Source organism: Orcinus orca, chromosome 2 (assembly GCF_937001465.1).
Source record: "Orcinus orca chromosome 2, mOrcOrc1.1, whole genome shotgun sequence".
Lineage (NCBI taxonomy): Eukaryota > Metazoa > Chordata > Mammalia > Artiodactyla > Delphinidae > Orcinus > Orcinus orca.
In genome coordinates this window covers 5,596,515-5,609,190 of record NC_064560.1, presented here as the reverse complement: position 1 = coordinate 5,609,190, position 12,676 = coordinate 5,596,515, and the positions used below count along the sequence as shown (strand labels likewise).

The 12,676-nt window shown below is 41.6% G+C and overlaps 1 protein-coding gene across 7 annotated transcripts in view; it reads right to left on the bottom strand.

Annotated features, from left to right (window-relative positions):
* Positions 1–12,676, bottom strand: part of RSU1 (Ras suppressor protein 1) — a 356,102-nt gene that overhangs the window by 239,052 nt on the left and 104,374 nt on the right. For all 7 annotated transcript variants that reach the window (XR_004476192.2, XR_004476194.2, XR_004476195.2 and 4 more), the window contains one exon: positions 11,505–11,637. Coding sequence is in view for 2 of the 7 variants with exons in the window: in XM_004278605.3 (XP_004278653.1) it covers positions 11,505–11,637 (133 nt within the window). In the remaining 5 variants the exon portion in view is untranslated. The remainder of the gene's footprint in view (positions 1–11,504; positions 11,638–12,676) is intronic.

Here is a 12,676-nt window from a genome sequence, read left to right as displayed (position 1 = left end):
CTTCCCAAAAGATTAGTCTCTTAAAGGGAGAGAAAACATGCACTTTTATCCCCTCCCCCCAAATCTACGAGATATTCACTGAAATAAGTATTGAGTTATAAAATGCTGAATAGCATATATAATGAGCTTAGCATAATACCTGTCACGTGGTAAACAGTCATTGCTTATTATTATTGTTGTTGTTGTTATTATTATTACTACTACTACTATTAAAATTGCTGCTAAGGTAAAAGACTCAGAAGGAAGACAGTAAAAGGGACCTAGAGTAAACGGGCAGTAGGGAAACACTTGGCAAAAAGGTCTCTGAGGAAGCAATACTGAACATGATACTTGAAGAATAATTGGGCATTCAGTATGTCAATACAAGGACAGAACATTCCAGGCAGAGAAAACCACACTTATGGAGAGCTGAGGTAGGAAGCAGGCTGTATCTTTAATGGGAAGTAACCCGGCCTTGTCGTTCTGGGTTCGTTCCCAGTGGATCTCTTCCAGGGCTCCCCAGTGTCAGCTCAGCTGTGATCTGGGTCACTGCCATGATCCTCCTGTCCCAGAGCACAGTGAGATTCTGGGACACTCAGGACAGGGCTAGAGGGACAGAAAAACTCCCCTCCAAGCAGCTCATCTTACGCGACGAAGACCCAAGTCTTTTATTATATCATCAGAATCATTATATCTTCAAAGACAGTGCCAGGAACACAGCAGACACAGCCTGTGCCTCACAGTTGCCAGGTGGGTGCACACGGAGCCCATCCCCAAGCAAGGCAATCGTCTACTGCTATTTCCGCATGCCATTTCAGAGTTCAAGTTTAGCCATTTTGTCCCAAAGGAAAGGACTGAGGCTTGATATGTCTTAACTCTGGATGACAGCTGTGATGAAATTCGGAAGAAAACGTAGACACCGTTTTAAAAGAAATGCTATGAGCTTAGCATTGAACATGATTTTCCTACCTTCCGTACCTTGAGTGTTCTCCAAACACAGTATTCTACTGGAGCAAAACAAAGAAAAAAGGTTTTACCTCAGAAGATAACTATCACCCTGCTGGGTCTTTGCATGAAATTATGAGTAAGCTCGCAGATACTGGCTGTAAATATTAACACACAAGCAACAAAAAGCACAGTCTTAAACGATCCTTTACATGCCACTTTCTCTACCCTATTAAGATGCTCGTTGTTTCTGTGATTTATCTGCTAATAAATTTTTGATGACTGGTAGGTCTCATAAAATTGCTCTGGTGCTGCCTACACTGATTAATAAGTCTGAAGGATCGAAAGTGTCAGGAATTCATGTGTACGAATAAGTTACTGCCAAATATATATTAGGTATTCCATAAAATATAGAATAAAAAGGTGGATCTCGTAATTTTATCTTGTATCTATTTTCCTGTAACCATTTATATTCAGGGCCATCATCATCTTCCGTGGCCTTTACAAAAAAAAATCAATGAGGGAAATCCACGTGGGGGGCAAATTCAAGAATTAAACTAAATCTGAAAAAAATAATGAATTGGTATAGACAATAAAACATGTTTCCCAGAGAAACAAAGGTTTTTTCCCCCAAACCTTTAAGGTAGGTTTTTGTTTGGGGTGGATTTTTTTTTTTTCTCCTGCCCTCTAGACTTTTACTTTTAAATCTTAAATGATACTGCAGGCCTCGGGCACGACAGGCAATGAGCAGGTGAAGGACCAGTGGAAAAGTGTTCAAAAACTCCTGTGTTAGCTAACAGGCTTCTGAGTGTATCGCTCTGGTCCACAGAGAAGGCTGGAGAAGGTAGCAAGGAGATGCTGTGTCAGCTACTGCAGCCTTAAAACAAAGCTGGTGTCTCTTTGGACTTTAAAATTGTTCCTATGCAGCTTATTTTATTTTTGTTTCATCAAATAAACAAGAGGGGTTTTCCATGGAAAAAAAAACAAAACGAAAAAACATGTTTCCCAGAAAAACAGAGGATTCAGGATTAGAAATCGGTGCTGAGACGACTCTTAGAGATGACCTAGTTTGAACCTCTTGCTTTTAAGATGGGGAAGCTGAGAGTAAGCATGATGAGGTCCTTTGCCATTGAGAGAACTGGGGCTGGGAACCACCTCTAAGGCCGGCGCTCTAAGGACGGACTTTGTTTTCCCCGTTCCTCACGGCTCCCGGCAGAGCCCACGACCGAGTCTCTACGCCACGGTGCGTCGTGTGAAACCACTCTCCATCTCTGATGCCTGTCTGCACGCTGGGGAAGCAAACCAGCTTTAGTTACACGAGAAGAGAATTCAGTGCCCCGTTCTTGGTAGTCTCCGTCTCACCCAGGAAGACTCCAGAGACCTCCCGAGACAAGCTTGGAAAATGGAAGAAAAGTCCTAAGGGCTCCAGATGTGGTGACTGGAACCCCAAGGTGGAACAGGAAATTCCTGACTCCACACCTTACAGGAGCAAGACATGGAGAGCTAGGATGTAGGCCCAAGTCAGAGACGGAAGATTCCACACCTACTAGTGGGGGTCCCAGTGCAAGAAGCTTCCAGGTGGCACAAAGGTCCCCCACGCTGCATCTTCCGGCCATAAGACTCCCGTGAAAGAAACACGACGGGGTCCAATGGTGGGTGCTCTACGGAACTCTCCCTTCTTCAATTCTCTAGCTGACCACGACAAAGCAGGAGATTTTGCAAGGTGCCTTTCACTCCCAGGGGATCTTCCAATTCTAACCAGCTTCTGTTTTAACATAGTCCGCTCTTAAGGGATGATTAGAAATTAAAAACACTGACCCATCTGCCAAGAAAAGAGCCTAACCTTTGTGTCCCTAAAACGGAACAATGGTGAATGTGCACTTTTTGAAGGAACCTTTAAGTCTGAAAGCTAAACGCGTAAGAAAGACATGGTGGAGGGACTGCGGAGAGGTGGATTAAACCTTCCAGAGTAATTTCAACACATTTACGAATCAACAGAATTTGCCCCCCAGGTTGCGGGAGGCTATGGGAGAAGAGAGGAAAGACGGGGTGATCTGAGTGCACTGGGGTAACAACAGTGTTAGGGGCTGAATTTTCCCCAAAAAAATTCATGTTGAAGTTCTCACCCTTGGTAACTCAGAATGTGACCGTATCTGAAAGGTACTAGGGTCTTAGTGGGGTAATCAAATTAAAGTGAGGTCATCAGGGTGGGCCCCAATCCAATATGACTGGCGTCCTTATAGAAAGGGGGAATTTGGACACAGAAACAGACACTTCCAGGGATGATAATGTAAAGACAAAGGGAGAAGACGGCCATCTGTAATCCACGGAGAAAGGCCTGGAAGAGATGCTTCCCCGACAGCCCTCGGAAAAAACCAACCTCTCTCACACCTTGATCTTGGAGTTCTAGAACTGTCAGATACTAAATTTCTGCGGGGTGGCTTAAAAAACCGAAATTAGACTAAATTAGGTAGCAGCAAGGGAAAAAAAAAAGCAGGGCGTTTATTTAGTAACCTTGCTAAGTAAAGTAACCAAAACCTCAATAATAATTTATTTATTTTCTAAACAAACACTAATTGGATGGAGAAAAAAAAGTATGTACATTGTGAAGGTGATAAAACTGTATGGGTTCCAAATGAGACTATTTAAAAATTAACTATGATAGTGGAAAACAGTATTTTCTTGACCCCAAACTTTTTACAACGTGCGTCTTAAAAAATACATATGAGATGATATACAAACACAACAGAACAAAATCTGGAGTTATTTCCTTAACGGTTGACGAACAAATTGGGCATCAATAAAGGCCAGTGGACACAAAACTCACATTTACCCTTTCTATCTAATAAAGTTGACTAAAATGCTCTTCATAAGATTATGCATTCTAAACACATTCTAAATGCATTCTAAGACATTATAGGAGAAACTTTTATTGCCAAAAATTACAAAAAACAAAAAACAAAACCTCCAACAATGCCTGACCAGAATACGAGACCAGAGCTCAATAAAATGACAGCACGTAATAAAACAAGATATTACCGTGTAGAGAACAGAAACCAGACACTTTCGTTTGATTATAAAGTACTACTTACTAATTTCTCTCTCAAATAGAAACAGCAAAGGCAGGCAATAACTCATCTTAGCTGGACAGAAAGCATCCAGCATTGAACCTGAACACTGCTGGGAGTTAACAAAGGTTATCAATATGTAGGGCGGACCATGTCTTTGAGTAGGTCAATATTCAACAGTTCGATAGGATTATTTCAAGTGAGTATCAGCTAAAAATGGAACTCAAAATAGCTCTTTCGGAAGAGGAAGTAACCTGACACATTTCTTTTCCAGAGAGTAGATGGAGTCTAGACTACGTCTGTTTTCCTTCTGTCAAGAGGGACCAATTATCTATATTCCATCTACCTTAAATGGATACTGTAATGCATCATACATTACATGATGTATAACACAGGCTGAATGCACGCTTCAGAGCCGACATACAAGGAAAGAGGAGATAAACAGTGGGGGGAAGAGAGACATGACTGTCTTGCTCTTTAAAATCACATGTACAAACCTCTTGTAGGGTGAGGTTCAGAGTAAACAACACTCTTCTCCCTTTGATGGCGCGGCTGTGATCTTTCCCATTTGCCCATCTAAATTTATTTGCAACTCTTTACTTTAGTACAAGGCCTACTTTTATTTTTAAATAAATTTATTTATTTATTTTTGGCCGCCTTGGGTCTTCGTCACTGCACGCAGGCTTTCTCTAGTTGCGGTGAGCAGGGGCTACTCTTCGTTGAGGTGTGCAGGCTTCTCACTGCGGTGGCTTCTCTTGTTGTGGAGCACGGGCTCTAGGTGCGCGGGCTTCAGTAGTTGCGGCACGTAGGCTCAGCAGTTGTGGCTTGCAGGCTCTAGAGCACAGGCTCAGTAGTTGTGGCACACGGGCTTAGCTGCTCCGTGGCATGTGGGATCTTCCCGGACCAGGGCTCGAACCTGTGTCCCCTGCATTGGCAGGTGGATTTTTAACCACTGGGCCACCAGGGAAGCCCTATTCGCAACTCTTTAATGATACCTGCCCTAGTCATGGAATAAAATGCAGAAAGACTGACAGAGTTCCAGCTCACTGGTCAAACCTGATCTCACAGAGCTCACCCAGCACAGCGTGGCTGAGGCGTGACCGCACTGGAGGACCAGAGAATGAATGTGCCTATGTGAGGTAGCCCTTCCCAAGTCTGCATTTGCATCTAAGGCACGTCAGAGTGAAAGACATTCCAGAATACGCGAAAGATGGGGTTTCCTAGAGGCCTTCAGGAATCCCAGCTTAGCCTCCTGAAGCTGGTTTTCAATCCCTGACAGAGTTTACCTTTGACCTTTATAGGTTTAGGGGGTGCAAGTTCCCTACTGCCACCCTCCCAGACTCCAGGTACGCTGGAAATGTCAAATGGGAAGCACCGCCCACTTAAAAAACTGAACTGTTTTGAATGGGCTAACAAATTATAGGAAAGTAAAGCTTTAAAAGGCATGTAAAAACTCTACGTATTGACGAAAGGATGAACATGCACTAAGAAAAAGGAAAAATACTGATGACCTCTGAAGTCCAGCTGAATAACAGTGCTAAGCAAGTAAAAAGCGGAAAAGAAAAACTCCTTTTAACTGTAAATTACATTAAGCAATCTACCAAAATATTTGGCAGAGAGGACTGTTATGCACTCTTCCTCAAACAGTCTGCCTTCCTCTTGTTCCCTTAAGAGGGGAAGGATTAATTTACCAGGGCAATTAATGTCTCCTGGCCACACAAAGAAAACAGGTGAGGGACCAAGTCAAAGATCAACGCTGTTATTATGTCCCATCGTGACTTACATCTATTCAGTGGAATTAACATTCGTCAACTCCTTACGCTGGTAACATACTATCTGGAGAAAAAGGAATGCTATGTAAGTGTTATCATTTAAAGTGAACATGAAATGAGGGGTATGACACAATACTAGCCGATATACAACATATTTTATGGGTTTCCCTTTTCTCTTTGATATTTCATAGCAAGGTTCGTTAAATGCAGCACACGTGTATGCAAATAGGTGCAGAGATGTCAAAAGTGTGAATCATATTTTGTATTATGGAGGAAACGTGAGAATACATTTATTAACTTAAAGAAAGAACCGCAATATACACATGTAGCATCTATAAAGGAAATATAAATTAGCAGGAGCACAGTACACAGTCAACTTTTAAAAATAAAAGCAATCTTTATGTCGAAAGCTTTAGGAAAAATTGGTTCTTCTTTTTCATGTCTACTATAAAGAAATACTGTGTTTCTCTGGCTTACCTGGAGCTATTTTCGGATACAGTGATGAAAGAGCAAAGTCTCTGTCATCTTGCACACCTACTGTCACTACGTAAAAAATTCACTAACTGCTAGCAAGGTCCGGGCAGATGAACCCGGCTCCTCCAGCCTTCTGTGATACTTATAAAGCCATGCTCGTTCTGTGCATCCAGTTATACTTCACCAGAAAGATAAGGTTTAAGGAGTTTTGTTAGACAGGATTTCCTTCTGCAAAGGGCTGTCTTCAATAAATGGGATCACTTATAAAGTTGGAAATTCTTTAGCCTTTTGGTAGACCAGATATATCTGTTACTTAAGGATCTTCTGAGTCAGCAGCCACTAGGGGATATAGTAGTTATTTAATAAAGCCCATGTATGCCCATTCCAGCCTCTAATAGGTTTGCCCATACTGCAGAAAACAAGGAAACATCACTTCATTTTAATTCTACGAGTAAAACAGCCTGAGAAACCATATGCAGCAGAATCAAAGCACTTATTCCTCCTCACAAGCCAGCTCGACAGGATGATTTATTTTGCTAGACTTCCAGGCAGGAGAAATTGCTAGCATTTTTCCCATCAGTGCTCACCACTCACCCAACACTGCTTAGTTAAAATGTTTCTGTTAAGTAATATTAATAATAGTAGGAACATCTTCATTTAAGACTAAAAACCGAAACAGAAAAGCAAGTGAGCGTGGCACCTTTCTCTGGTGTGCAAAGAAAGTCACAAGACAGGGGAAATGATGGGGGAGCCCCTTTTGAGTCATGCCAGGCTGGAGATGAGGCTTTAGGACTGCCATGCCTTACAAATTGCAGCCTTCATGAGGAAGCCTGTTTTCCAAACGTCGCTTTCAACCGACACATTTTCAGCTTAACATTTGTCAAACCTCTTCTTTTGTTAAGAGTTAACGTGTCAGTTTTTAAAATGGCTTGCGGTTTCTATCCACCTTCCTTGATGGAAATGTGCAAAGTGCGAGTTACTCCCTTTCACAAAGCATCTTGTCAAGGATCCTGACTCCAATCCGACTTCTCCCGGGGACAAAAAAAAAAATCTGCCTTCTGGAAACTTAACAAGCGGTGACTATCCCATCATAATTCTGCCTAGAAGAAGTTACTCAACAACAGCCCGAAAACGCTAACGCACCTGTAGGGGTTGATCCTCAACACCAGACGGAGCAAATTATTATTATTATTTTAAATCAATTTATTTACTTATTTATTTTTGGCTGCATCGGCTCTTCGTTTCTGTGCGAGGCTTTCTCCAGTTGCGGCGAGCAGGGGCCACTGTTCATCGCGGTGCGCGGGCTTCTCACTATCGCAGCGTCTCTTGTTGCGGAGCACAAGCTCCAGACACGCAGGCTCAGCGGCCATGGCTCACGGGCCCAGCCGCTCCGCGGCATGTGGGATCTTCCCAGACCAGGGCTCGAACCCGTGTCCCCTGCGTCGGCAGGCGGACTCTCAACCACTGCACCACCAGGGAAGCCCGGAGCAAATTATTTTAACAGAGGGAATAAGTGACAATGAGCGGGCAAAGCGACGACACCAGCCAATATGTTCCCTTTGCTGAAAGTACCATAAACGAACAAAGAGCAACCTCCATCTGAGGAACGATGAGGATGTGATGAATGCCCCGAATGTACTCAAAAGAACAATCTCCTGAAGAATCGCACCTTGGCATCCTCCCAGCCACACCTGCCCACATCCCCTCCTGCTTCATCCTCATCAGCTTAAATCACTGCCAAGTATTTTAATTCTTCCTGAACACCGGCTTCCCTGTTTTGTTTCAAACATCCACGTCTCCTCCTGGAGTCCGTTAGAGTCTGGAAATCAGATCATCCATCTTTCCTGCCTGTCGCTGCTCGGGACTTGGAAGGCCTCTCAGGATGTGCTTAGCACAGGAAGGTCACCTTGAACTTCAACCATGGACATGAAAGGATATAAAATGCGCTGGTGAGTTCTCAATGCTCTCATTTAGGTAATGGGTCGATTGGTTAAAAAGAAAAAAGAGGAAGGAGACTCACTGGTATTTTAAGTGCCAGAATAAAAATTTAAAATATGCTTTTATGGGCTTCCCTGGTGGCGCAGTGGTTAAGAGTCGGCCTGCCAATGCAGGGGACATGGGTTCGAGCCCTGGTCGGGGAAGATTCCACATGCTGCGGAGCAACTAAGCCCGTGTGCCACAGCTACTGGGCCTGCACGCTAGAACCCGTGAGCCACAACTACTGAGCCTGTGTGCCACAACTACTGAAGACCGTGCGCCTGGAGCCCGTGCTCCACAACAAGAGAAGCCACTGCAATGAGAAGCCCACGCACAGCAACGAAGACCCATCGCAGCCAAAAATAAATAAATAAATAAATATCTAAAAACTAACTAAATAAAAATATGCTTTTATGACAGGCTAAAGATCAATATTAAAAAAAGGATTTTTTCATTGTTAGGGATGTATGTGACTTATATAAAAAGAAACAAGGAAGTGAAGATTAGAAACCACAGGTTTCAGAATAAAGGATCTAAGACTAAGGTACTGATTGAGACATTGGCCTTGTTTAAAAAAATACAGGTGTAACGAATAAATTGCCTCCTTGCAAGTCCTCACATGTACAGCTTTACAAAAGTAGCCAAATATCTGCTAATTAGAGGGTTTTATTCAGAGAGTTGAGAAGGATACCAGAAGTCCTCTAATTATGAAGGGGCTGCTTAAAAAAATGAAAGAATTAAGTTGGGTTCTAGTTACATGAGGATATACTAACATATACCTATTCATGTAAAAGAGGACCTTAAATTTAAAACGTCAGTGAAACATAGTGGTGGCATTTTTGTACAAGCATCTTTCTAAAAGGCGAAGAGCTTGAGGCAGTGTCTTACTTAGTTCACAGTCCATGTTTCTGCTGGTATGTTTGATCAAGGAATGAAGGTAACTACTTCACTGGGAGAACAGGAGGGCAGAAAGCTGGGATACAGGAAGTGGTTCACATTCTTCTCTTTCCCAAGGAGGAGAGAAGGGGAAAACTCTAAGGGAATTCACTTTAAGGAGGTCCCTGCCCCCAGGAGTTTAATGTCAAGTGCATTCTCCCAGCAGAGGCTCACACAGACTCTTCTAAAAGCAGCGAACAGAGTACTGATTGGTCCCCCAGAAAGGGGACAATGGCTCTCCCATGCTTGTTTAAGCTTTCTAATGTTGATTTAACTGGACTAAAGATAATTCTCCACGAGGAAAACAAACACATAAAAAATAAGCTAATAGGCAAGCCGCTTACTCTGATCCTTAAATATAAGATGCTAATAAGATAGACAAGAATATATACATCAAATATGTCACAGATTAAAATGTCACAGATTCCCTTTCAAATAACTTACCAATAAACTCAACCAATGCAACACACCACTCACTCATCCAGAATCCCAACGATGTTCAAATAAACGGAACTAGTTTGTAACAGCATATAATGGTGATTAATAGCCTAATGACTCAAAGGTAAGACGAAATCCACACATTCACAATGTCATCTTTTCAAATGAAATTACAATTAGAAGCACTTTCATACACAATGTATTCTAATTCTCTGTAAATTCTAAATTCGTGAATGGTAAATTAAAAAAACTGTTAACCAGAAAAAACAACAGAGTATTTCCCCCAATTCTAGAATAACAGGACCTTATTTATTTTTCTGTAGGTATCCTATACAATGGTGTTCTAAAACCATACCCTACAAACCAAGCCCTACATAATCCTCCATTTACTAACGAAAAATTAGAGCCTTAACTAAAGCCAATGCTAGCAACGATTAACAATTTAAGAGAAACCGAATGAACAATAAACTGTTCATCTGCAACTATATTTTCACACATTTTTATAATTAAACAAATTTTCAAGGCTGAACTATGTTCATTCTTTTTTTAAAAAACTATGTATCTATAATAATTGCACATATCTATGTAGTTCATGAAACAACACACAGCCTATACATCTCTCATTTTACTCTTAAGGTAGTCTTATGACATGTGATAAATGTTAAGGTATCAAAAAAAAAATGTTAAGGTATCATCTTCGAAGAAATCTAAACCATGCTTTACGCTGCATTCGCATGTGAGGATACGCCATCATTTTGGCAATTTGAGTCTATTTCCCCTGAACACCATTCTTCTTTCATAGCTCATCTTCTCTGTGATTCTGTCAGATGGAAATATACCATAAGGAGTCCCAGATGTGTAACCAGGAGCATGGCATACGGGGACATGTGCTACCAGAGCCACAGCTGGCCATTCAGAGGCAAGGACTCTGCCCCGTCAGTTAAGTCTGACCTGCTGTCCCAACACAGATTCCGAGAGAGCTGTGCTGAGTTTGTGGGGGGAGCGTATTTCTGATACCAAAAAACGGGAGACTCCAAACTGAATGTAACTTTTAATGATCTCCTAGGTCTTCTCTAAGAGTTGGGATATTAAATTCTCAAAAGCTGGTACCAGACACAGGAACAGATTAAACCTGACTACGAATTGTTTCAAGTCATTTGCATTTGCTTAAAACTAGCGGTGACGGGATTTTGGTGTTAGGGGTCACTGAAGCATTGAGAGAAATGCTCACTTCAATTTGGGGCTGGGGAGTGGATGAGGGAGAAATAATGACAGAAGATTAATAGTAACAACAGATAGGTGGGGGGTGGTAGAATTCCTTCCAACCCGGACAAACTAAGGAAGAAAGAGGTGGGAATAGTTTGGTTTTAAGGCTGGGTCCCCACAGGTGCCCTTGACCAGGAGGGAGGACTTGAGAGATTTTGATGCTATGACTTAAGCTAGCTGATTCCTCCTCCTTGTCTTCTGCCTTATCTCTTCTCTTAGAGAGATTATTATCTCACTAGAGTAAAAGCTTCTGAAGAATAGGATGATGTCTTCTTAGTATTCCCTACTGATTTTATAAATAAACCACTTAACAATTTTGTTCATAACATTTGTTATTCTTTACATTCAAAGGAGAAAAAAGTATGTTCTGATCTTCGTGTATTTGGTGAATCTCCTTAGTGTCATGCATAGTCAGCCAATTTAATACCTTAAGAGATTTCTAAACAAAATTGGTATAAATTCCCTTTGAAAGTATCAATTTAAAATAATCTATAAATAACAGAGACAATTACATGTGGTTATTAATAAAATTTTAAAATGCTTTGAGCTCGGTGCCGCCAATGACAAGATCACACGATAGGTTTTTAAAAACGGCATAATTACAAAAACTGTAAAACCAAACTATTTCAGAAAATCATAGTCTACTTACTATTTGTACGTCTCAGAGCGGATGTATTCAAAAACATGGGACACACCAAGCTGGAATTGGTCAGCAATGGGGGTAACCCAGGGGTTGTTCTCTGCTTTGAATATCTGCTTCTGACCAGTTAAATCCAAGTTTCCTAAAAAGAAGGAGGGGGGAAAAAAAAAAAGGTGAAGGTCATCCAACCAACAGAAATCAAATCTAAGAAGTAATTCCTGCTCAGTAATCATAGCACAACCTTAAGCATTTTTTGAGTCATTTAATTTCTTTTAAAAAGTTTTACCAAAAGTCATCACTGATATACATGCCATGTCAGTGACTGTACACTGGCCCAAGAAATTAAGAAGGAAGGAAGGGAGGGAGGGAGGGAGGGAGGGAGGGAGGGAGGGAGGGAGGGAGGGAGGAGAGAGGGAGTAAAGATGTAAGAAGGAAGTAAACTTGAAATTCTTGCAAATGAAGCATTTGCTTCATTTTTCCAGTTATTTGCTACAGAAACAACAATGGCCCTCCAAGATCGAGAGAACCATTAATAGCAGAACCTCCCCAAATTCCATCTTGACAGTGTGTATCACCACTTGTCCAATCTGATCTAAACCTGACCCATGTGGAACCTAGAAAAACGGTACAGATGAACCGGTTTGCAGGGCAGAAATAGACAACGATGTAGAGAACAAACGTACGGACACCAAGGCGGGAAAGTGGCGGGGGTGGGGGTGGGGGTGGTGTGATGAATTGGGAGATTGGGATTGACGTGTATACACTGATATGTATAAAATAGATAACTAATAAGAACCTGCTGTATAAAAAAATAAATAAAATTAAATTCAAAAAATAAAATAAAATAAACCTGAACCAATCACCACCACTTTTCATCAAAGCAGGACACGAGTGAAGAAAGATAAGAATACTGCCCAAGTAGAATGATTATCGCCTCATTCGGGTACTATAAACACACCTCGGAATCAGCACTAAATGAGTCTCATCAACATGGTGAGGGTAAAAACGCACACACGTACAGCCCTTACCAGTTGACAAATTACCTGTAAAAAGCATTTCCTCCTTTGATTCTCCAACAATCCCTAAGGTCAGTAATTGACATCGCTTTATAGACAAAGAAACGGAAACTTGGGGGGAAATTAAGTAATATGTCCAAGATCAGAAAATGTCAGAGTAGGGAC